Here is a 27,468-nt window from a genome sequence, read left to right as displayed (position 1 = left end):
ATTAATACATTCATTCTTGTTCCCTTTAGAGAAAGTCTTAGGATTGGGTGACTTCTCACAATCCCACAAAGCTAGGCCAGATCTGGAGAGCTTTCTATTTGTTTTCCTTACTTGAAGTGTTCAATGTTAGGTGCCTTTGCTAAATCCAGCCAAGTTGACCCTGCTGTCTGCATGCGCTCATGCAGTCTGCAGAGGATTGTGCGGGTTGTCTGCAAGGATGTATGTGGAACACTGACTAAGATGGAAGGCGCATATAGAATGCTGGATGGATGCGTGAGCTTTGAGGGGATATCCACAAGTGATGCATCCTGTGAGGTTCATGAATGAGTCTCTTTCTGGTATCCTCAAACGGTTATTAAAAACTGGGCCTCTCTTTTGAATGTTGCACCCCAATTAATGTGAGTGAATGCCCCTTTTCCGTGCTCATAGTTGACTTCTGACTATCCATTTGTATTAATCCCCTCAGTGCCCTGGGTCTCTCTGTAGGCCAAAGAAGTTTCTCTGGGCCCAGAGCTATGCTGTGTTTGGGAGAAGGGTGACGAGGGAGGTGATACTGTCCTTCTTAACGTCCTAAATGTATTTACTCTTGGATTATTTTTGCTGCAATGAGATGATGAGACCTCTTGGCAGCACTCTTGGGCCCCCATAATGGTGCTGCCTTCCACTGGTTCTTGTCAATGGGTATGTCTGTGGGTGGAGTGAGGGATAAAAAGTCCTATTCTGCCATCTTGTTGACATCACTTCCAGGGAGAGTATAGTTTCTGATTCTTTATTTTACCTCTACACGGTAGCTTGTAGTTTGATACTTTGTGTATGGTAAGTGTTCATTAATGGTTGTATATTTGAACTATTATTCCCTAAGTAAACTTTTTATCATTAACAGTGACAAAAATAAAGAGTCCCACTTTGAATCATTAATAATAAGTAAAATGAAAGCTTTCATATAATTTAATGTTTTCATACTTTTGACATACATGAACCCATTGCCCTGAATTTGGTTTGCTTCTTGGGAGAGATAGCATGATATGGGTCACTGGGTCTGGTCCTTAGATCAACCACATCAGCATCATTGAGATTTGAGAACTTAGTAATGCAAATTCTTGCTTCTTAGCCCAGACTGATGAATCGCAAGCTCAGGTGAGGTTCAAAAATCTGTCTTAGTAAGTCCTCTGTGTGATTCTCAGGCCTGCTAACGTCTAAATGCTGCTAGTGTAGAGGAATAATATGATTTTGGTGAGAAGAGTTGAATTCTATTCCTGGTCCACATCTGCTTTTGTGAATTTGTGCAGATTATTCAATGTCTTTACATATGCGTGTATTTATTTGCAAAATTAATAATAATAATACAATTTCTTGGATTTGCCATACAGAGTATCTCAGATATTTTCCAAGAGTCTGACCCAAAGTGAGCATCTAGAAATAGTAGGCATTGCCGTAGGATGTTTCATCCCAATAGATCTAGCTTACAGCCCTCCACAAATGCCAACTACTCCTACATATATCTCATGAAACTCCTCAGTCAATGCACAATTCTAGGTTAGGATTCAGAAATAATAGTTATTACAGCTTTCTGATTTGAAATAGTGTCTCTGATACAATTAGCTCTTTGCAACTAGAGAAGCTGTGATATTGTGTTGTTAAGCACTGAAAAAATATTCCTCTTCATAGCGTATCAGTGATTAGCACTGCTACATCTTATAGGTGCACAAATTCAGCATTTAAAGTAAATAAGCCATTCCCAGGGATATATTAGACAGTTGTAAGTGATGAATATAATTGCACTCTCCCGATAAAGAATATCTTAATTTTGCCAGTATGACTGATAGGAAAAACTATACTGAATACTCACCTTCTAGATGGCTCCTCTGTTACAAAAAAAAAAAAAAAAAATCTTTTGTGTGCTGTGCTAAATGACTGATGGGAAAAAGGTTAAAAAAAATGTTTTGGAACGGACCGCTTCCTTGGCAGGCTTCCTGGGCTATTATACTATTATGGAGCTGAACTTTCCCTAGGGCATTAATTACCCAAAATGACCACCTGGAGGCTGGGTAGATTTCCCCCTTTGTTCAGGGTCTCTGGTTGCACAGCTCTATGATAAAAATTTCACCATCTGCGATAACCACCAGTGGCCAGCCGCAGCAAGGTAGTAAAATCAAAACATTCCCCTTCCACTTTACCCTGTGTAGGTGAGATGAAGACTCAGCAAACAGCATAGGTCATTAAATTCAGTTTAGGCTTCTGAAGTTTAGATGTTTGTTTTCGTCAATAAAATAAATGCTTAAATCTAAAGCCATCTACAGGGGCAGAAGCAATGGAGCATTGACTTATAAGCCTCTAGATACTGTTAGCTTCTTGCCATTGCATACATTCCTAATAAAAACAAGAAAAATTAACGTGGTGAGTGTTCCCTATTGCCCATTTAAAATACATGTGTATTCTGGCCTACATGTCTAATGATATTTCTCATGTAAGATTAACCTTTCTGTATGTTTACAGTCTCTGTCGAGCATGTGAATAATATTGCACTTATGTTGAGCCTGAATTATAGGTTTGCATTTGCTAAGCAGAGGATATTGTCTGCACTAAATGACTTTTTAAAGAGTTTCCTAATGAGCAGTGGTGTTCAATATGTTGAGAGCCGTGAGCACCACATGTATCAAAGTGCTAGCTATTAAAATAGGTTGCCTTAATTAAATGGAATTAAATTATCTTTAAAGGAGCCATTTGACTTTATCCAAAAAAAAAAAAAAAAACACATTATATTGATAGGAAGGGGAAGTCAGACTCACCGCAGGTGGTAAAGAAGTGATTGGAGAGATCAATTAAAGTTTCCAATTTTCTTCTCTCTCTTTCCTCAGTCACCTGATTCATTTGCTTTCAAGTTGACAACAACATAGATCGCTCATCTTCATGCTGACTGTGGCTTTTTCTCAAGATTGTAATCTGCCTTTGGCTTTCTTGACTTCACAAACAACCCAAGTCACTCCATTACTTTGAATGTACACAGTGCCATTCCACATAGATAACTGTAAATATTTTAAACATGAATTCTTTTGCTTTTTTCGTGTGTTTTAACAGCTATGTAAATTAATCTTCCACACATGCGAAAGGAAATAAAAATAAAAGATGGAAAGACTTAAAAGAGAGAGAGAGAGAGGGAGAGAGAGAGAAAGCAAGCCTTGGGACTAGTGCTGTGGCATAGTAGGTTAAGCATCTGCCTGTGGCATCAGCATCCCATATGGGCACCAGTTCCTGTCCTGACTACTGCTCTTCTGACCCAGCTCTCTGTTAATGGCCTAGGAAAGGAGTGGAAGATGGCTCAAGTGCTTGGGTTCTTGCACCTATATGGGAGACCCAGAAGAAGCTCCCGGCTCCTGGCTTTGGATTGGCCTAGCTCTACCATTGTGGCCATTTGGGGAGTGAACCAGCAGATGAAAGACCTCTGTCTCTGTCTCTCCTTCTCTTTGTCTGTAACACTGTCTCTCAAATAAATAAATAAATAAATCTTATTAAAAAAAAAAAAAGAGAGAGAGAACCAGTAGTGAAAGCAAGTAAAATCTGCATGCTATTATAGAGTCTGCTATTACATAATTCCATGAAAATGTCCTTCCAAAATGGAAGACATTTACTATTACAGTATTTATTGAAGATGAATGATGAATGACTTCTTATTAAACTAACTGCTTTTGGCTGCTGGTTCCTGCACCACCACTGTGGTTATAGAAAGAGTAGCCATGTATGATTGTAAGGCATCCAAACAAGGCCTGTTATTTTGTGGGCTAGTGTATTGCTCTATTATTATCTATCTCCCAAGTTGAATAAGAATACACACATAATCTAGGAGGTGCTATCTATATGACATCCCAACTAAAATAATATTGAACAATGGGAGAAAGTGTTATAATTTGATAACTATTATTTTTATTATTAAAATACCAAATTTTTTAAAGAACAAGGCGAGATTTATCTCATTGTTGTGCATTAATCAACTTACCATGAGTAGTGGGTAAATCCTAAATAATCGGTAGTTGGAAATCTTCCACAAATTATATTTTATGCTTATAAAGGAATATTTATATTTATTGTTAAAACCTTGGAAAACAGATAAAACAAAGAAATAACAGAACCATAATGTTACCATCTAAAAGTAACCTCTGATATATTCATTTTTAGGTCCTTTTTATATATCATTTCTATATTTTAAAAATAATAGTGTCGCATTTCATCAGGGCAGCCTTCCCACTATCTTCATTCTGATCAGACCAGTGGCTTCCCACAGGAGATGCATGTCTCCCTCACTTCTTTGCTTCACCTTACTAGACACAGCTATTTAAGGTTCTGCCCACCCCTCTCAATGAGATTTCTAAGTGAGAGAAATCATGTCTAATTCCTCTTTATCTCCTTGACACCCAGTGCCCTGCATCGACAGACACTAAGCCATGGCATGTTCGGATATAGTTCTCTATCGTACTTTTTCACTTAATATCATGAAATTGTCTCAGATCCCTAAATGCCTTCAGACTTGCTGGTTTTTGAGGCATGTTTTTCTATCACACTGCTATACCATAAATTCTTTTTTTTTTTTTTTTTTTTGACAGGCAGAGTGGACAGTGAGAGAGAGAGACAGAGAGAAAGGTCTTCCTTTGCCGTTGGTTCACCCTCCAATGGCCGGCGCACCGCGCTGATCCGATGGCAGGAGCCAGGAGCCAGGTGCTTTTCCTGGTCTCCCATGGGGTGCAGGGCCCAAGTACCTGGGCCATCCTCCACTGCACTCCCTGGCCACAGCAGAGGGCTGGCCTGGAAGAGGGGCAACCGGGACAGAATCCGGTGCCCCGACCGGGACTAGAACCCGGTGTGCCGGCGCCGCTAGGCGGAGGATTAGCCTAGTGAGCCGCGGCGCCAGCTACCATAAATTCTTTTGTGTTGTTAGATAATCAGCTCCCCTCCTTTTTTGCTATTATAAAAAATAGTGTGTGACTGCAAAAAAGTTAGTGTAGCAGAACAGTTTAAGCTATAAATTTTAAAATTAAAAAGTAGGGGGTATTTAAAAATGGAAGGTATGTTAGAAGGCATCTTTTAATTAAATTTCCTAGCTGTAATGGCATATGCTTAAGGATAAAAGGAAAAAATAAGTGCTATTATCTTTTGTGATATTTGTTGATATATTTAAGTATATGTAAAGAGAGAGAAAGAGAGACAAAATATAGTAAAAATTTAATACTTGGTGAATCTGATTAATTGGGCAAAGGACCTGAATAAACATTTCTCTATAGAAGATACACAAATAACTAATTATCGTAGAAATGCAAATCAACACCACATTGAGCTAGCTCATCACACCTGTTAGAATGGCTACTATCAAAAAGATAAAAGATACCAGCAGTTGGTAAACTTGTGGAGAAATGATGACTCTATCTTCTATTACAGCCTAGTGATAGCAAAAATAAGTTTACAAAGGAGTCAGAACCTTAATTGCCATTTTAGTGCAGCCACTGAGTTTGCCTGTAGAGTATTCTCAAACGGTGACACCCAAGAAGGAGCAAGAACCCAGGGAGCTCCTCTTAATTCTGCTGCTTGAAGGTCTGCTCCGTCCTGAATGTTCTGAGCTGTGTAACAGGTACTTTGATGCAGAGGGAAAACAGAAAGTTGTTTTTTCTAGGTAAGACATCACTTTGGGTATGGGATTATGACTTTGGGTGTTTGGTAGGGAGAATTCTTAGACTTATCATGTCATATCTTCCTCTGAAAAGTGCCAAGTGGTCATTTTATATTCTGTATGAGAAGTTATCAATTTCTTTTTATCCTTTTTTTCCCTTCTTAACCCTCTCCTCCATCCATTTCCTGTATGCTAGAGACGAGTTGTAGCATAGGCTGGGAGGCTTTCTTTGAGTGTCCTCCCACAGTGAGAATGAGTGGGTGCTTCTGTCACCGAGGCCGGCATTGACCAAACTTTGCTGCGGGATGCCTTCCACCTACACTGTGCCACATGTTCTCTCAGTGTGGTCTCCTCACAACGTGCAGTGACATTTTAGCCACCACCCATTAAAAGAGCCCTTTCTGTAATGTTTTCTTGGTTCTCTCTCCTTTGAAATGACTCTCTCGGTTGAGAGACTGAGATTGAGATTTTACCCTGGAAACTTACATATTTTAATTTGGTGTGTTTTCCTTTAAAAAAGTATGGGCCAACGTGTTCTTAATATAGACCCTGGACTTTCAGATATAATTCAATTCCTAGTTTTGTCTCTGTTGTGCACATAAGCATGTGCAAGGAATGTTTTTGTTTATTTATGTTATGATTTTCCAAAGCCATTTATAGTGCACCAGCTTCTATGTTAAGACTTTTACATATTTTTTAGAAAATTGAATCCCCATTGTAACTTTAGGATTTAGGTGTCATTATCATTCCTATTTTCCTGATGGGGAAATTTAGGCTTATAAATGTTATGTTAATTACCCAAAGAAGTTTATAAAATTTGCATATGGGAGTACTAACAGTCAAGGGTGGGCAATAATTGGCAGAGCTAAGTACAAAATGAAAACGTGGGTCCTTTGTTCACAAGAGAGACACAGACTTTTCCTATTCTTTTGGGCACACTTTCTCTCTCTCTCTCTCTCTCTCTCTAGCTGTCAACATGTTTTTTAAATTTGCTGTTGAATTGCCCTTGCTTGGGTAGAAGGACATTCAAATGGCACATGCAGTTTCTAACAGATGCATAGAGCCAGGAGCCTCACCCTGAGACTTCTTGCACAGGGCATGCAAACATAACCTAGACCTCCTCTGCCCGGGCTCATCCAGGGACACAAACAGCAGTGGTACTAGACTGTGTGAGACTTGGGGTACAAGAGGAAGAAGGAACAGCAGCTCAGAACCTGTCGCAAGGAGACAGGGGCACTGTGGGAGGGAGGACTGTACCTGAGCTGAGGCACCAAGTTTCTGGTGTGCATGCTGTATCCTTACAAGAGTCTAATGTGGGGGAAAAAGCCTAAACCTGCCTTTTAGGCAATCCATGCCATTGCAGGCTTTACTTTACTGGTCATTATGCTTCTGATTAAATTTTTTGTCCTGCATATTATTGTCTGTATGAATGCCTGCAAAATGAATAGAGCTGATGTATCATGACTATTGCCGCCCTCTTAAAAATGTCTTTCTTTTCTGGTGACCTGGAAACTTTCTTAGCCACTTAGTTAGGTTTTCTTGAATCAATGCTTAATCGTGACCATGTTGTTCTAAGCCTCAGACAGCATCCACCCTGGGACTTGATAGTTAAATGCCCCAAGAAGACCAGGGTTCTCTGTTTGGAGTGGAGTCTGACTCCTAGCCCCAGCTCACTCTGCTGTTATAATTTAATGACAAATTTCTCTATTAAGTCTGTGTTCAAATTACATCTGAGGAAAGAAAAGCAAATCCACCACCGGATCTGCACGTTTCCCATTACCCTTAATAAAACATATTCCACAGCGTGGAGTGACATTTTTAAAGAACAGATCTTTCAGCAGCCTGTCTCGCTGCCATTGTGCATAGCTGAAGCCTGCCAGGTCACAAAGGGAGATGCTGGGGAAGTGGATTAATATGTAAACCAACCTAGGCGCCTTCAAAGGATGAATTCTGAGGCATACTTTGTAAATTCATTTCATTTTGAGAGCATTTGGGCCCGGAAATTAATTTGTATTCATAAAGCTTCCCCTTTTTCCTCTTTAGAAAATGACAGGCATTGTTCTTCTGGAAAAGTTTGTTTTTCACAATGTGGCACATTAATTCTGTGGAATAAATATTTGTAACTGAAGCATTCTATAGACAATTATGGATAGAAATCAAATGTATTTTCCACAAACATACAGAGTCTCCTAGTTCTCAAGTGGTGCCTGCCTTAGAAATGCAATGGATGGAGTCTGCTGTGTGTGGGTTTTCCCCCCCTCAGGAATGCACTGAAATTCATATATGTAAAACTCGCTTATTTCTGCATGATATGAATAAAGCACTCAATTTCTGAACAAATTGCTGCAGCTAAAGCGTTGGGGTTTACTCACAGTTCTGTCCTGATCACAGCAGTTCTCTTTTTTCTTTCTTCTTTTCTTTCTTTCTTTCTTTCTTTCTTTCTTTCTTTCTTTCTTTCTTTCTTTCTTTCTTTCTTTGACAGGCAGAGTTAGACAGAGAGAGAGAGAGACAGAGAGAAAGGTCTTCTTTCCATTGGTTCACCCCCTAAATGGCTGCTACGGCCAGCATGCTGCGCCGATCCGAAGCCAGGAGCCTGGCGCTTCCTCCTGGTCTCCCATGCGGGTGCAGGGCCCAAGGACTTGGGCCATCCTCCACTGCCTTCCCGGGCCACAGCAGAGAGCTGGACTGGAAGAGGAGCAACCAGGACAGAATCCGGCGCCCCAACCCGGGATACCAGTGAAACAGGCAGAGGATTAGCCTAGTGAGCCGTGGCGTCAGCCGACCACAGCAGTTTTCTACATCAGGTGAGAGCCAGTATTACAGAGCTTAGTGGATTTGAACTTGCCTCCTTTAGGGCAGGAATCTGAGGTAGTCTGACATCTTTGTGGCAGCCTCCATTGTGTATTGCTCCAATAACTGTAGTTCCTTCCTAGAGTGTGACAAGCATTGTCTTGCATCCACAAATATTCAGGTCACCATTACAAACACGGTGAGATGAGTGTGATGATACATTTTCAGTTTAGGTCCCACCTGATGCAGTGTCAAGAAGAAATATGGAGATGGTGGGTCAAGAATACATCAGCTGGTGATTCCCCACCAGTATCCCTGTCCTTCTGAAGACTATTGTCTTCTGAAGGGAAGAGTTCATAAAAAAAGTAAGTTTCACACACTGTGCATTTTCTTTTTAAAATATGAAATAAGATGCCCAGATTAGGCCGGGAGGATAAAGGATGCATTTGATTACATTATGGGCGCACAGGCTTTGTGGGTACAATAAATCAGCTTTATTGTTCTCCTCTCTATAGCACCTACTGTTATGAAGACAATATTTCTACAGATTTCAAAACATGCCATTGGCTAGAAAAATTCGCATCACTATTGTTTCAATAAAGAAGGTATTAAGTCAGTGATTGGAGTTGGTGTCTATCCTTTTTCCTTCCTACCTATGCAGAAGTAGAAGCTAAGCTCAAAAAGACAGCACTAGAAGGTAGTGACAATGTCCTAGGAATGATGTTGAGAATCAAGCTGCACTTCTGAGAAAGCACTGGGAGCTCTTGGCTCTTGTACACTGCAGAGCTGGAGTCATTTCTAAAATTTTCGCTAACCCATCTACTAACTAAACCAAATAAATAAGGTTTTACCTGCTCTAATGCTTCAGACACATAAAAACATGTAAGTCATGACAAAGATACACACTGGGGATGCATAGTACTCCTCTTGTTGTCAGTGTCTCTGGTTTGAATCCTGACAGCCTTCTCCTTTCAGCACTGGAGGGGTTGATGAGTAATAGAATCCAAATAAATAAGAAACTAAAAATCTGTATTTCTTTTTTTGAAAGATTTATTTATTTATTTGAAAGTCAGAGTTACACGAAGAGAGCAGAGGCAGAGAGAGAGAGAGAGAGAGAGAGAGAAAGAGAGAGAGAGAGGTCTTCCATCTGCTGGTTCACTCTCCAATTGGCTGCAACGGCTGGAGCTGCACAGGTCCAAAGCCAGGAGCCAGGATCTTCTTCCGGGTCTCCCACATGGGTACAGGGACCCAAGGACTTGGGCCATCTTCTACTGCTTTCTCAGGCCATGGCAGAGAGCTGGATCGGAGGTAGAGCAGCCGGGACTCGAACCAGCGCCCATATGGGATGCCGGCACTGCAGGCCAGGGCATTAACCCACTCCGCCACGGTGCTGGCCAAAACCTGTATTTCCTATATTTCTCCATAGAATGAAAGGAGAATTGGAAATTGTTAAACAGAAACATAACTGGAATATGGTTTTCTCAAAACAGTTAAAGCCCTAATTGCTTCATGAGCATTCTAGCTCTGGCCCATACCTCCTTTCTACCACTGCCTGGTCTCTTCCTTGACTGGATTGATGTGTGTTCTCTTCCATAGGCTTGGTCCTGCCTCTTTCTTATGGACTTTTAAGCACATGTAATACAGAACTGATTGAATTACACTTACTATAATCTTTATTCTCATTTATGTAGTTCAACTTTTCAGATTTAACTATGCACTTCTTCAATTAATAGGTGTATTTTAAAAATAAATTAAAAGAATAAGCAAAATGGAGAAATACATAAAATAAATGTTAAAAATAATCTCATTTTGCAGCATCCTTTGCTTGTACCAGAGCAGCCTACTTCACAACATTTCTTTTAAAAAACATGCTACTGAATAGTACTCTTTATAGCTATATGCAACACAAAATAATCCATTTTATTTATGCATCAGCTTCTTAATTTATACTACCTCAGTCATCATTGAACTAATGGACAAGAGAAAGCATATCTAATATAAAGGGTGCAAACCTTTTCTTTATTTAAATATTTATTTTATTTATTTGAAAGGCAGAGTAACAGAGAGAGGGAAAGACAAAAAAGAGAAACGGAGAGACAGAGACAGAGAAAAAGGGAGAGAAAGCTCTATCAGCTGGGGCTGGGCCAAAGAGAAGTCAGGAGCCTGGGTTTCCCACAGTGTGGCAGGGGCCCTAGTACTGGGGCATCTTCTGCTGCTTTCGCAGGCACATCAGCAGGGAACTGTGTTGGAAGCAGAGGTGCTGGGATTCAAATCAGTGCTGTGATAGGGGATGCTGGGGACTGCAAGCAGCAACTTAACCCACTGAATGCCGGCGACTGCAAGCAGCAACTTAACCCACTGGGCCTCAAAGTTGGCTCTAAGGGTGCAAAACTTACTGTGGCTACACAATAAGGTTGTAGTAACGATGATGATGTCACCCACGTAAAAAAAAGAAACCACCTCTGCATATTCCTTGTTTTTAAATTCCTGCTTATATCCTGAAGCAGAATTAGAAAATTTTCTCCAGTTTAATTATCATAAAATCTAGAAAAAAATAGTTCTACATCTTGAAATAAAAAGCACCGCTCCAATTTTGCAGTCTTTTGCAGTTAATTTTTCAGATGATTTGTGGGTTTTGGAAAGTGATAGACTTCTTTTTAAAGAAAAAATAGAAAGTCCAGAAAATGAAGTAAAAACTGTCCCATATTAATGCATCTACCAGCTTAGAATGTGAAATTATAAAAGGTAATACACATATTTAAAATGGTTAGTTGGCATGTGTGACCCCACTTATTTGAGCTGCTTAGACCAAGTGGTGTTGCTGGATTTTTTTCTTTAATGTTAAAGCTGATTTATCTAGAAAACAAGTTAATATGAACTGTATAGCAAAGAAAAGCCTAAAGCTGCATATAATTACTTTTTATTAGTTTATTTTTAAGAACAATTTGAGATTCTCAGCAAACTTAAGCAGAATGTAGAAATATTTCCTACATATACCACATACCCATACATGCATAGCTCTTTCATATCAATCTCGCTCATCAGACTGGTATATTTGTTTAAATTAACAAACATATATTGATACTTCACTACCACAAGGCCATAGTTTACATTAAGGGTTGAACTCTTGGGATTATATATTCTGTGGTTTAGAGAAATACATAAAGACATTATCCATCATTGTAGTAGTGTATGGAGTATTTTTGCTGCTCTAAAAATCTCTGTTTGCCTGTCCTTTCCTCTCTTTCCTAATGCTTGGCAAACACTGACCTTTTACTGTGTCCATAGAATTTGTTTTCCAAGAATGTCTGATAAATGGAATCAGAATATGTAGCCATTTCAAATTGGCCTTTTTTTTTTTTTTAGATTTATTTATTTATGTGAAAGGCAGAGTTACATAGGGGCAGAGGCAGAGAGAGAGAGAGAGGTCTTCCACCCGTGGGTTCACTCCCCAGATGGCTGCAACAGCTGGAGCTGCACCTATCCAAAGCCAGGAGCAGGAGCTTCTTCCTTGGTCTCCCATGCAGGTGCAGAGGGCCCATGAATTTGGGCCATCGTCTGCTTTCCTAGGCCATAGCAGAGAGCTGGATTGGAAGTGGAGGAGCTGGGACTTGACCCAGCGCTCATATGGCATGCTGGCACTGCAGGCGGCATCTTTCCCTACTACACCACAGTGCTGGCCCCTCAAGTTGGCCTCTTTTACAACAATATTCACTTAAAATTTCCTTCTTTTCTTTTCATAGCTTAGTAATTCATTATGTTTAGCACTGGATAGTGGTACACTGTCTGGATAGACCATAGTTTATATACATTCATCTAATGAAGAACATCTTGATTACTTTCAAGTTGTATTAATTATGACTAAAGTTCCTATAAAACTCATGTGTGGATTTTGGTGTGGACGAAAGTTATGAATTCCTTTGACTGTTGTGTGCTTTCTGGGTCATATGGTGAGAATATGTTTGTTCCATGAGAAGCTGCCAAATTGTCTTCCAAAGCAGCTATTATACTCTGCAATCCCGCCAGTAAATAAGGAGAATTCTTGTTGTTCCACATTGTCAGTAGAATTTGGTTTTGTCAACGTTCTGGATTTTAGCTATTCTAACATACATATAGTGGTATCCAATTATTGCTTTAATTGGCATTTCTCTGAAGACATACAACATGAAAAAACTTTTCATATGCTTATTTGCCATCACTATGTTTTAGTTGATAAAGTGTCTGTTGAGGTATTCATTTTTTTTTTAAAGATTTATTTTATTTATTTGAAAGACAGAGTTACAGAGAGAGTTAGAGACAGAGAGAGAGGTCTTCCATCTGCTGGTTCACTCTCCAGATGGCCTCAAGGGCCAGAGCTATTCCGATCTGAAGCCAGGAGCCAAGAGCCTCATCTGGGTCTCCCACATGGGTGCAGGGGCCCAAGCAGTTGGGCCATCTTCTACTGCTTTCCCAGGCCATAGCAGAGAGCTGGATCGGAAGAAGAGCAGCTGGGACTAGAACCGGTGCCCATATGAGATGCCGGCGCCTCAGGTCGGAGCTTCAACCCACTGCACCACAGTGCCAGCCCCCCATCTTATTTTTTATTTGTTTTTTTTTTTCTTATTGTTTTAAATGTTCTTTCTATATTTTGAATAAAGGTTCTTTATTACATTTGTCTTTTATAAATATTTTCTCTCAGTCTCTGGCTTGTCTTTAATTCTCTTGACAGTGTCTTCTAGAGAGCAAACAGACTTAAGCTGAATGAAGTCTAGTTTGTCAATTCTTTTTTTTTTTTTTTTTTTTTATTGACAGGCAGAGTGGATAGTGAGAGAGAGAGAGACAGAGAGAAAGGTCTTCCTTTTGCCATTGGTTCACCCTCCAATGGCCGCCACGGCTGGCGCACTGCGGCCGGCACACCACGCTGATCCGAAGCCAGGAGCCAGGTGCTTCTCTTGGTCTCCCATGGGGTACAGGGCCCAAGCACTTGGGCCATCCTCCACTGCCTTCCCGGGCCACAGCAGAGAGCTGGACTGGAAGAGGGGCAACCGGGACAGAATCCGGCACCCCGACTAGGACTAGAACCTGGTATGCCGGTGCCGCTAGGTGGAGGATTAGCCTATTGAGCCGCTTTTTTTTAATGGACCATGACTTTGGTCTTATATCTAAAGAACTTGTTGCCAATTCCAAGATTATCTAGATTTTCTCCTACATTATCTTAGGAACTTTACTGTTTTGCATTTTATATTCAGATCTGTGATCATTTGAGTTAATTTTTGTGAAGTTGAGGTTGAATATTACTCCTCCAATTTTGTTCTCCTTCAATATTGAGTTGGCTGGGTTTTTTGCCTTGCCAATAAACCATATAATCAGTTTTTCAATATTTGCAAAATAACTTGCTGTAATTTTGATTAGGACTGTGTTGAATTAATAAATCAAGTTAGGAAGAACTGACATCTTGACAAAATTGAATCTTCCTATCTATGTACATGAAATATCTCTTTATTTACTTCATTTTATTTTTGTTTTTTTTTTTCATGAGTTTTTGTAGTTTTCCTCATATATATTGTATACATATTTTGTTATATTTATATTTTTGTATTTCACATATTGGGGATGTTAATGTTAATAATGTCTTGTTTTTATGAATTTAAAGACTGTGAATTTTTTTTTTTATCTTTTATTTAATGAATATAAATTTCCAAAGTACGACTCATGGGTTACAATGGCTTCCCCCCCCATACCGTCCCTCCCACCAACAACCCTCCCCTTTCCCACTCCCTCTCCCCTTCCATTCACATCAAGATTCATTTTCGATTATCTTAATATACAGAAGATCAGCTTAGTATACCTTAAGTAAGTATTTCAACAGTTTGCTCCCACACAGAAACATAAAGTGAAAAATAATAGATGATTTTTTTTAAATGATGATGAAATCAGATCAAACCTATTGTCATGTTTAATCCCAGTGAGAGTCAAGTTGGGAATTGAAAATTTCTTTCTTTTTTTTTTTTTTTTTTTTTTTTTACAGAAGATCAGTTTAGTGTACATTAAGTAAAGATTTCAGTCGTTTGCACCCCCATAGAAACACAAAGTGAAATATACTGTTTGAGTACTCGTTATAGCATTAAGCCTCAGTGTACAGCACGTTAAGGACCGAGATCCTACATGAGGAGTAAGTGCACAGTGACTCCTGTTGTTGACTTTACCAATTGACACTCCTGTTTATGGCATCAGTAATCTCCCTATGCACCAGTTATGAGTTTCCAAGGCTATGGAAGCCCCTTGAGTTCTCCGACTCTTATCTTGTTTAGACACGGTCATAGTCAAAGTGGAGGTTCTCTCCTCCCTTCAGAGAAAGGCACCTCCCTCTTTGAAGACCTGTTCTTTCCACTGGGATCTCACTCACAGAGATCTTTTTGCCAGAGTGTCTTGGCTTTCCATGCCTGAAATACTCTCATGGGCTTTTCAGCCAGATCCGAGTGCCTTTAGGGCTGATTCTGAGGCCAGAGTGCTATTTAGGACATCCGCCATTCTATGAGTCTGCTGAGTATCTCACTTCCCATGTTGGATCACTCTCCCCTTTATTTATTCTATCGGTTGGTGTTAGCAGATACTAGACTTGTTTATGTGCTCCCTTTGACTCTTAGTCCTTTCATTATGATCAATTGTGAACTGAAATTGATCACTTGGAGTAGTGAGATGGCATTGGCACATGCCACCTTGATGGGATTGAATTGGAATCCCCTGGTATGTTTCCAACTCTACCAATTGGGGCAAGTCAGCCCGAGCATGTCCCAAATTATACATCTCTTCCCTCTCTTATTCCCACTCTTATGTTTAACAGGGATCACATTTCAGTTAATTTTCAACACTTAAGAATAACTGTGTGATAATTACAGAATTAAACCTAAAGACTGTGAATTTAAAATTCCACTCGCTCATTGCTGAAATATAGGAAAAAAGTCATTTTTTAACATAAATCTTGTATTCTGAAATCTTTCTCTAATCTCATATTAGTTCTAGGAGGTTTCTTTGACAATTATTTTGGATTTTTTATATAGATGATCATATTATCTGTGTGTAAGATAATTTTATTGTTTCATTCCCAATATACTCATATTTAATTTTCTTGTCATGTCTTATCTTATTGCATTAGCTAGTATTTCCAATATAATGTCAGAAAGGAGTAGTGAGGTAGGATATTCTTGTTTCTACTCTTAGTAGGAAAGCTTTCTCACACATAAATATGATACTAGCAGTATGCCTTGTGCAGATATTAAGTGGGGGAAATTCTCTATTTCTAGTTTATTAAACGTTCTAATCATAAATGGATATTGGATTTTGCCAAATGCTTTTTCAGCATCTGTTAATAGGATTATGTGGTTTTTCTTCTTTGGCCTATTGATGTGATAGATTATGTTAGTTAATTTTCAAATGTTGAATCAGACTTATATGTCTGTATTAAATTCTACTTTGTAAGGATATCTATTTCTTTCTATCTATTTTAGATTTGGTTTGCTGACATTTGCTAAGAATTTTTTAATATTTTCTTATGAGAGATATTTTTCTGGAGTTTTATTTTCTTATAAGGCTAGTATTAAGATTATGCTGGCCTTGTGTAATGGATTATAGAGTATTCTCACTTAAAACATTTGTAAGAAATTGTAGGAAATTGTTATGGTTTATCCCTTAAATACTTGACAGAATTCACCAGTGTATCTATCTGGGCCTGGCGCTTTCTGTCTTGGAAGGTTGTTACTTATTGACTCACTTTATTTAATAGATATAACTGTATTTGGATTGTCTATTTCTGTTGCTAGTCTTGGCAAATTTTTTGAAGAATTGCTTCCATTTAGTTAATTTTTATAAGTGAAACAAACAAATAAAAAATAAAATCCTAGAGTCTTTTGTATCTTATAGGAGTGTTTGTTTTCTCTGAAGGTCCAGAGTTTGAGCAGCTATCACTGAACTGATAAATTCCCAGAGGAATGGGGCAATTTTCTCTTTGTACCCATTGTAATAGTCTGTCTTTAATCTGAGATAATTTTGCTAGGGTGTGAGAATATTAAACTGACTTACTGGCATTTTGACAGCAAACTGGACTATCAAACTGCTAATAGTCCATAATAACACTGAACATAAGAGATAGATTTTATTTTTGTGTAAAGAGGTATATCTACTTTAAGATAACTATGAGATGTTAAAGAGTAGTATGGAAATGTGGCAGGTATTTGTGAAACTTTATGAGAAGTGCTATGAGACCATTGCAAATTAAGAAACAAGAGTCAGTAGCTATGATTCACTTGAGATAATATTTCCTGGAACAGAGTTTGTTCGCCATGTACCTGTCTCGGGTAAATCAGACGAATCCAGAATATTTTGTTCCTGTCTCATTCTATGATCTGGTGTTAAGCCCAGTTAATCACTAAGAGTTTAATGAGTTCAGTTTGTATTTATAGCATAAGCCCTATTTTTCTACTCTACCTCATTTTCCTCAAGGATTGAACTGACTTTTCAAGATGCCAAAGATTGTTACATCCTAATGTACGTTGATAGAAATAGCTTTTCATTCTGACCCATCCTTATGCCAAGATGCTGAGGTTAGTGTTCATAATAGAGGTCAATGCTTCAATTGTTGCAACATGAGCACAGAGAACGGTTTAGCCAGGTATTTTCTGAACTGAAATGTCCAAATATATTGGGTTTCTCAATTCCCAATCCAGGGCATCAAATCAAGAGTATTCTCTAGAGAAGTATGAACTGACAATTCCCCCTCTTCAAGACAGAACCAAATATCACATCGTTCAATAGAGTAAAAAAATATTGATTTTTTTCATGGGAAATGTGAAAACAGAGTAATAATTTAGCTAGACTTGTCAGTTAATCTGGACAAAAGTAATAATGCAAAAACTTTTCCTCTTAAAAATAGAAATCATAAGAATCCAGAGCAAAGATAATATGAATATTATAAACATTTAAAATATATGATATTCTTATGAAGAGAAGATGCTATAAATAAATACCTGCTACATTTTTATAAGACTCATCTCATATTTTATGTTCCCTCATTTTATTTCAGATGCCCTATCATAATTAATCTCTGTATGTGTCTGTCACAGAACATTATAGTTGTGTTTTACTTTATTTTTTTTCAATAGAATGCAAGCTCTCTGAATGTAGAGATTTTGACTTTCTCTGTGTACCCAGCACATGACATAGTGTCTTGTGTTAAGTGGTATTTAGAGAATCAATACATGAATATGAAAACAATGGATCAGAAGCAGGATGGTTTTGTAATGTTATGCCTTTTTCAGTTTCATTTACTACTTGTCTGAACTCCTTAATTAAATAGCATATGCACTTGTAACAATCTTGTCTAACTCTCTAACCCTGGACAATTTACTGGGCTGTTGTAGGTGCTTGTACATTTAACATGAGGGCAACTGCAGCACCTGCAGAGGATCAAATGAAACAACTCATCCAGGGTTTTCAGCCAGCTGCATGACTCATAGTAAGTGTTCAAGGAATGTTATTGTAAATTAACATGTATCTCTTTTCAAAATTAAACATCACATTTTCACTCTTCTGACATCATGACTTTGTTGCTATAAAATAATAGGAATGAACTTTGGAGTTAAGACACTTGACTTTTTGAATTCTACCTCTGCCACTTCTTGGAAACCAAAAGGGTTCTTAGGCTTCACTTGATACTTCATAGAATAAGGATATTACAATTAGTTCACATGTTTTTGTGAGAATGTAATGTAATAATATTGGCAAAGTGCCTAGAACAGAGTGGTAGCACAGTAGAAAGTCATTTTCCATTTAGATGTTCAATGATCAAATTAAGCTAGGTTTACATTGTAGAAATTATGTTTGATTCACCCAAAAAAATTTCAGAAAAAGTAGATATCATGATCATATATAATAAGAAAGTGGTACAAACATACAATGAAGAGCTGAGAACAAATGACTAAAACTTGACATTGCTAGAGGCTAAAAATATTCTCCCTACTTGTTCAAGTGGTTTGTTCTTTCTGCAAAAGTCTTTGGGTAGGATAAAAAGGTCATTTTTGTATCAGTGTAAGCCTTGAGGGCCCAGAGGCTGTGTGTGATAACTTTCCATTGTCTTCCACAGTGTCTCATTTAGTCAGGGATACATAGCAGGAAATCAATAAAGAATTGTTCATTGATTGATTGATTTGTGTTTTATTACCTAGAGCTTCAGGGCAGAGAGAGTGTCCAATATGTAGAACTAACAGGCTCAAAGCAAGTAAAACCATATAGTGCTAAAAGCTCAGTCTAGTTTTCCTCCCATAAAATACTTTTTAAATTAATGTAAAAATCAATTTTCTAGATAAAAATAGACTGGTTGAGAGGATGTTTATGGAATGCTCCATCATTTCCGAGGCTGGACAGATGGAGGAAAGAAGAAAATAGAGATCTGGAAACTTTCCAATTAATTTGATAATTGTACATAATGGATACTTATCTTCTGTGTTAGTATTTCACTGCTGAGTTGGAATCTGATGCATACAATGGTGGGCAGTAGTTTTAATTGATACATCATCTGGAATTAGAATTGGGAACACATTTAATGAAAAAAAAAATCATTCGAACTTAAGTACTGCACCACAGCAAGTAATTTGGATGAAACCGGATTACTACAGGTGTTTATTTCAACTTGATTATTCTTTATTACATTGCATTACCAAGTTATACTGATAAAAATGCTAATGCTCTCTGTTAATAAGGAATTAAATTGTTAATTTTTTCCAAATTAGTGAGACTAAAACTTTTACATGAAATTCTGCATTCTTGTGTACTAAATAATGGAATATGAGATTTCAAAGTAAGATGAACCAGAAGCAAGTGGGAACCATATTCTCGTATTTTTGTTTGTTTCTTCTTGAGATTATTGTAAAGCTTGCATAAAAACTTTTGAAGATATCTCATTTCTCAATATTGAAATATGAGTAAAGGAGCCAAATAATGAGCTATTCATATCCGCTCCAAGCATAATTCTCCATTCTCACTCTGCTTAGGGTTTATTACATTGGCCCTTTATTTGTGCTAATAGCATCAAAAAAGAAACCGTGCACATTTTAAATGTATTTGATTAATAGAAGCATCTGAAAGTAGCAAATATTAATTGTAAGCATCTTACTGTTGTTTGCAGTGATTTTAAGGGGAATAAATCCCAGTCACATCACTCAATTTATGTCATTTTATACTCTCATGTTGAATTCTCTTGTGATATTACTGTCCATTCCACCAAGAGGCATTTAGGGACATAGAGTTGGTTTATGACTGAATTGAATATTCATATACACATACAATCAAAAGGTATTAAGAATTTACATGGACCAAGGAATCATGTTTCCAACTATGAGCGGAAACTTACCTAGTTGCTTGCAGTTCTGAAAGCACTTAAAGGTCCTTTGTAAAAGGCTTTAAGATAGCTCTAGGCTCCCATTCCATTTTTTGTACTCCACCTTGTTCCAAAATACACTGCTACCTAAGTCTAGTGTTAGGAAGATGTACCAAGGTGAGATGTTTGAAAAATAAAATACCAGTAGGTATGTCTTTATCAATTTTAAATCTTCTGAATTGACTGGAATGTAATAGCAACATAAGGGTTATAAATGCCTAAGACTATCCCTAACAGAAAATAATGTGCAACCAAAGCTATCACTCCACCACACAGGTGAATAATTTCAGCCATTCCCTGGGAAGACACCTGCCCGGGAACCTCACAGCAGCTGAAGACTAGCATTCTCTCCTGCATACCTTGTACCTAACTGGATACACAAACATACACACATACTGAAGACTATTACATATTAGTGAGAACATTTTTTATTTTTTGCTATTTTTCTGACACAACTATTTGAAAAACTCTTGGTGCTGTAGTTCCTGTCTATGAGAGGTTCAAGTGGTTTAAACGAAATTCTCTCTCCCTTTCTTCCATTTCCCTGCCCTGCGCCTCCAGGGGGCGTGGTCTTCAGGCCGCCAGCCCTAGAGTTCCTGGCCTACCCGCCCTAGGCTTCAGATGCTCTTCCACGTGGCTGGTTCCTCGTACTCGGAATGAACCCAGATCTACCTCTCTCCTATAGATAAAGCCCTCACTATCCTATGCATCTTTCTCACTAAATAAAAGCTTAAAATGTAAAAAAAAAAAAAAAAAAAAAAAAAAAAAAAAAGAAATTATCTCTAATTACAGAAAACAATTCACAAGGGAACAATATAAACTGAATTCCTTTAGATGTTTAATTATGAAGTATTTAAAATGTACAAAAATATATAGCAGACATTGGTATGCACACAATCCATATTTACCATGTTGCTTTTATGTATTTTTTTAAAATGAAACCACTCTTCAAAATTTCTCCCTCAGACACCCTTTTTGCCATTATGCTGTGGCTGGTATGATTCATCTCCGGGCATGTCTTCATATTTTTTAAAACAAATAATGGAAAAAAATTTTTTTCATCTTTTCCCATTTTATTTAAATGATACACTGCACATATCCTTTTGCAACCTAATTTTGTTGAACTTTTTTTTGGAAGTTTTTATTTTTCAGTGCATGTAAATTATTACATTCATTTTACCTTGTGTATAGCATTCTATTATATTTAAAAAGCTACTCTTGGGGGCCCAACATTGTGGATTAGCAGGTAAAGTCACCACCTGTGACGCTGGCATCTGATATGGGTGCCCATTCATTCGTGGCTGCTCCACTTCTGGTCTAACTCCTTGCTAACGGTCTGGGAAAAGCAGTGACAGATGGCCCAAGTGTTTGGACCTCTGCTACTCACATGGGAAACCCAGCTGAATCTCCTAGTTCCTGATTTTGATCTGGCTCAGCTCCATTGTTGCAGCCATCTGGGGAGTTAACCAGTGGATGGAAGATTCTCTCTCTTTCTTGCTCTCTCTCTCTCCTTCTTTTTTCTGTAACTCTTTCAAATAAATAATAAAATAAATCTTTTTGAAAAGTCACTCTTAATTCTTCTGTTCTATCATTGATGATCATTATCAAGATTCTCCCTCACTTGGAGCAAATTTTATAAGATGTTGCTGTGATACTTGCATCCTTACGCACACGTCCAAGAAAAATTTATTTATCTAGAACTTGCAATGCTAAATGTATATTTTTGAAATGTTATGAATATAGTCAATTATCCTCTAGAGTAATTTTACTGAATCATACTCTCTTTTGCAGTGAATAGGAATGTTTGTTAATTCATATACTTGGCAACACATTTTAATTTTTGTAAAAGTGATTGCTGTGGAATGACTTTTAATTTATGCTGTATGAAAACCAGTAACATTAGAGATCATTTTTAGTTTTATTTTTATTAAAGTGATATACAAAATTAAAGAATCACAAAAGAAAAAGAGTAATTTCAAATTTCTCACTTTCTTTTGAAACCCATTATCTGCAGGACAACTGACCCAAAATCTGAAGAGAAACAAGGTCTGAAAGAGGGGAGCTGTGAATACCAACTCACTTGAGCTAGACCTGACAGGATACAAAACAGCAAAAAACTCTGAGACATATGAAAATGCAGGTTACAACACAATTTGATAAGACAAGCAATCATTGGAATCAAACTGAGATATGACATGTATGTGGCAACTCTCTCACATGAAGTTTTGGATAACTGTGATCCATTTATTAAAAATGTTAGTGAACAGACAACATGCAAAGATCATATGGTAATTTTAGCAAAGATGTAGGAACTATAAAAATGAACCAAATTGAAATGTTAGAAATAAGCATGTAACAGGTTTGGCACAGATAAAGAATTAGTGGACTTGAAGGCAGGACAATAGAAATTAACCATACTAAAAGACAAAGATAGGGAGTGGGGAGAGGGAGCAAAAAAGAGTGAGAATATTCAAGTGTTGTGGGACAGGATTAAAAATTCTAATACCTGTATAATTGGAACCTAGAAGGACGGTCAGCGAAGTACAGAAAGACAAGTGCCACGTTATGCACTCGTATGTAATATTTTAAAAGCTGAAAGTATCATGATGGTTACTGAAATCTGGGGAAAGTAGGAGGGAGGGAAAGAGAGAAAGAAACATTATTTAATAGGTTCTAAATTATAGTTAGAAAGGACTAAGAAGGCTGATGTTTTGTGGCAGAGTGTCTATGGATAATGATCACGATCTGTTGATTTTTTCTAATAAAAACCTAGAAGAAAGATGTAGATATTTGAAGATATTTGAGGTGATACGTATGATTATATTGTTTGAGTATTACATAGTGTATGTGTTATGGGTTAAATGGGATTTGGTTCCTCAAACTCATACAGATACTTAAATCCCAAATTCTTACGTTAATGGAAAATGGATTAACGGTGGATTATGGGTGAGGCTCTATCAATTTCAGTGTCTATAGGAGTAATCACTGGGAAGTGATTGGATTGAATAGCCAATGTGCAGCACCATGATCAAGTCATGTTGACATGATCAGGAGGGATGAGGCATGTGCTCCTCAGATATGGCTCTACATTCTGGATCACCTTGTGATTCTCCCTCGACATGAGTTCTACCGTGATCAGATGCTATAGTACTGGAGCTGCCTTGTCTTAGACTGTGAACTTCTGAAATTGCGAGTGAAATAAACCTTTCTTCCTAAGACTCTCCTCTCAGGTATTTAGTTGTAGTAACAAAAAGCTGATACACACGTACACAGAATACATGTACAGAAACATTACAAGGTGCCTCATAATATATGGAATTTTGATGTGTCTGTTGAAAATTAGGAAAATAGTTTTTGAAAAAGACAAGAAGAAAAATGAGCAAAAGAAGTGGTTGACCATTTAAAGAATGAGTAGGCAAGGGCCGGCGCCGCGGCTCACTAGGCTAATCCTCCGCCTAGCGGCGCCGGCACACAGGGTTCTAGTCCGGGTCGGGGCGCCGGATTCTGTCCCAGTTGCCCCTCTTCCAGGCCAGCCCTCTGCTGTGGCCAGGGGGTGCAGTGGAGGATGGCCCAAGTACTTGGGCCCTGCACCCCATGGGAGACCAGGAAAAGCACCTGGCTCCTGGCTCCTGGCTCCTGGCTCCTGCCATCGGATCAGCGCGGTGCACCGGCCGCAGCGTGCCTGCCGCGGCGACCATTGGAGGGTGATCCAACGGCAAAAGGAAGACCTTTCTCTCTGTCTCTCTCTCTCACTGTCCACTCTGCCTGTCAAAAAAAAAAAAAAAAAAAAAAAAGAATGAGTAGGCAAAAACATTTTCTGAAATTATGATAGACAACAAACCACAGATTTAGATTTATGTTCTCAGAAAATACCAACACACACACATACACACACACACGCATACCTAGAAATATGGTAGTGAAATTGATTCTTTGAGATGCCATGATTTTGAACAGCCCTTGTCTCAACTGTTGAGGAAAAGTTTTATGCTTTCATACTACTTGTTGAACTCTTTACTTAGTGTGGTGTTAATCTTTTTTTTTTTTTTTAAAGATTTTATTTATTTATCTGGAAGAGTCACACAGAGGGAGAAGGAGAGGCAGAGAGAGAGGTCTTTCATCTGTTGGCTCACTCCCCAATTGGCCACAATGACCTGAGCTGAACCCAGGTACCAGGAGCTTCTTCTGCATCTCACACATAGGTGCAGTGGCCCAAGTCCTTGGGCCACTTTCCACTGCTTTCCCAGGTCATAGCAGAGAGCTGGATCAGAAGAGGAGCAACCGGGACTTGCACTGGCACCCATAAGAGATGCCAGCACTGTAGGCGGCAGCTTTACCTGCTATGCCACAGTGCTGCCCTGTAGCGTTAATCTTAGGTGTATAAAGTTAATTGAAAATAGATCTTTAGGGGATGGCGCTGTGGCGTAGTGGGTAAAGCCTCTGCCTGCAGTGCTGGCATCCCATATGGGCGCCAATTCGAATCCCGGCTGCCCCACTTCCAGTACAGCTCTCTGCTATGGCCTGGGAAAGCAGTGGAAGATGGCTCAAGTACTTGGGCCCCTGCACCCGCATGGGAGATCCGGAAGAAGCTCCTGGCTCCTGGCTTCAGATCAGCTCAGCTCCAGCTGTTGCGGCCAATTAGGGAGTGAACCAGTGGAATAAAGACCTCTCTCTCTCTCTCTCTCTCTGCCTCTCCTCTCTTTGTGTAACTCTGGCTTCCGCATAAATAAATGTCTTTAGAAAATAGATCTTTGGAAAAAATAAGAATGGAAATAGGAGAGGAAGGAGAAAGAAGGATGGGAGTGTGGACAGAAGAAATGGTAGGGTGGGAAGAATCACCATGTTTCTAAATTTGTATATATGAAATGCATGAAGTTTGTATTCCTTAAATAAAAGGCTTCTAAGTAAAAAATATATATAATGATCAACTTACTAAGAACAAAAGACAACAAGAAATATTGAATGCTTAAATGTAGACACAGTAAAAATTAGCCTTCGTTACAGAAGAACAAAGACAAGAATTATGGCAAATTACTGTTCAGAAATTATGCAAGCCAGGAAACAGGAGACAACGTTTAAGTCCTTAAAACAAAATTCTTATCTCTGTGTAAGAGGGTCTGGCGACCACCTCATCACAGAGACATTAATGTTAATAGTTACACACACGTCAAGAGCTACAGAGGCCAGGTGAGACACCGCAGTACTTCATCTTGACTTAATCATAAAAAGTCACATTGAAGAAAACAAGGAGGGAGATTTATGCATCCTACTTGGGAGTGGGAGAATGAACTGAGTCCTAGTGCTGGCCCACTGTGAAAACATTCAGTGGAACTGAGTCCCTGAGTCCCTGCCCCTGCCCCTGACTGGAAGAGTGAATATTTGGAGCTTCTGCATCCAGGTGGCCTCTGTGCCCCTCCAACTGCCAGCAGAAAGAAAAGCTCCAGCTGTGCAGACAGAGAGCTTTGGACCTGGCCTCAGACCTTAGACCTAGGCCACTCTCCCCAAGACCCAACTCCTAAAAGAGCCCAATGATCTCTGGTACCCAGCTGGTGCTCACAGACAGAGCTCTGGCTTTGCCAGGAGTCAGACAGAAATCTGTGTTCCATTCACTCAGACTTGTTTTGGCCAGCATTACTGCCAGCCACTGTGGACTTGCTAAACACCAAGACTTTGTAGGGGTCTATAACTGAGATCCAGGTGTGAGCAGCCTGGGGCTAATCTGTGTGGTTAGGGGGCTGCCTTTATCACTCTCTTCCAATCTTAGGCAAACAGCAAAGGGCCATAGGACTGTGTTTTGGGATTCAGTTTTGCACTGGTAAAACCCAACATTGGGGCAGATCCTAATGGTTTCCATCCAGAGGCAAGTGCCTGTGGAAAGTCTCTGGACTTATCCCAATATTAGGCAAAGACCTGTGCCCCAGTGAGACAGATGAGTTTTGGCACATGTCCTCACCAGACTCCAGGCCAATGTGATATAATTAAATAGAAAAATTGCCATCTCAGTACATTCTGCACCTTTTCAGCATGAGAGTACAGAAGGTGAAGAAGGAAGCTCCCATTACTCTCAAAGTCAAAGCCAAAGCAAAGACTTGAAAGGCTAAGAAACCAGTGCTGAAAGACTTCCACAGCCAAGAAAAAAAGATCACACCTCACCTGCATTTTACGGACCAAGACGTTGAATCTGGAGGTAGTCCAAATATTCTCAGCAGATCACCTCCGGGGGACACAAACCTGACCATTATGGCATCCTCAAGTTCCCCCTGACTACTGAGCTGGCTGTGAAGAAAAAGACAAAAACACACTTATGTTCACTGTGCTTGTCAGGAACAAACATCAGATCAAACAAGCCATGAAGAATCCCTGTGTTGTTGTTGTGGCCAAGGTCACTGGGCTGATCAGGCCTGATGGAGAGAAGACATGTTTAACTGGCTCATGGCTATGACAGTTTACATGTTGTCAACAAAATTGGGAACATCTAAACTAGCCAGCTGGTGAACTCTTAATATATTTATTTTTAAATGAAAAACCAGTATTGAGCAAAATGTAATGTCCACTTATGATAAAAACTCTCAGCAAACAAGGAATGGAAGATAACTTGTCTTAGTGAAGTACATATTCAAAATGGCCTACACATAGCATAAAACTTAGTATATTTCCTCTAAGGTCGAGAAGAAGGCGTTCGTGTCATTTTCCCATACTCCGCTTTAATATTATGCAAAAAAAAAAAAAACTAACCAATGTAATAATTAAAGAAGAAACACGGGGCCAGTGTTTTGGTGTATCAGGTAAAGCTGCTGCCTGCAATGCCAGCATCAAGTATGGGTGCGTTTGTGCCCTGGCAGCACTACTTCTGATCCAGCTCCCTGCTAATGGCCTTGGAAAAGCAGCAGAGAATGGCTAAGTACTTGGGTTCCTGCCAGCCACATGGAAGACCTGGTTGAAGCTCCAGGATCCTGGTTTTGGCCTGGAACAGCCTTGTTCATTGAAGCCATCTGGGGAGTGAACCATGGATGAAAGCTCTCTCTTCCTTGCTCTGTCTTTTCCTCTTTCTCTCTCTGCAATTCTTTGAAATAAATAAATAAATCCTGAAAAAAAAAGAAAAATCATATAGATCATAAAAGAAAAAAATGAAATTCTATTTGCACATGATGTACTTGTCTGCATATAAAATCTCAAAATATCTACAAAATAGCTCCTAGTCCTTATAAATGGACTTATCCAAATTTCCCCATACTAAGGCAACATACCCAAACCAATTGAACCTTTATATATTAAACAATTGAAACATGCATTTGTAATAATAGTACTAGTATGATACTTCTAATATGCTAAACATGTAGGTATAAATATAGTGGGCAAGTGCTGTATCTGGTGAAAACTATGAAAGATTTATAATGGATTGGGAGAATCCATATTGTTTAGACATCAGATTCCCTCAATCTGGTAAATTTAAGGAAATCCCAAAGTTCCCGCTGAGATTTTGTAGATATTTAAAAATTGATTCTAAAATGTGTCCTTTCTAAACCACTGGGCAAACTTTGCATGCTCTTTAAAATCTAAGAGTTATCCTCTAAAGAGTTCGCTTAAAGCTTTGTGCGTTTTGATGTAGCCT

At 38.8% G+C, this 27,468-nt stretch overlaps 1 protein-coding gene across 1 annotated transcript in view; it reads right to left on the bottom strand.

The window, feature by feature from the left end:
* LOC138843166 (coiled-coil domain-containing protein 66-like) overlaps positions 1–27,468 on the bottom strand; it is a 134,236-nt gene that overhangs the window by 24,132 nt on the left and 82,636 nt on the right. The window contains 1 exon segment of the mRNA XM_089328662.1: positions 26,010–26,132. Within this exon segment, the coding sequence (XP_089184788.1) occupies positions 26,010–26,132 (123 nt within the window).

Source organism: Oryctolagus cuniculus, chromosome 3 (assembly GCF_051225735.1).
Source record: "Oryctolagus cuniculus isolate XC-2025 breed Fujian yellow rabbit chromosome 3, ASM5122573v1, whole genome shotgun sequence".
NCBI classification, from domain to species: domain Eukaryota; kingdom Metazoa; phylum Chordata; class Mammalia; order Lagomorpha; family Leporidae; genus Oryctolagus; species Oryctolagus cuniculus.
This window is presented reverse-complemented; position numbering and strand designations above follow the sequence as displayed.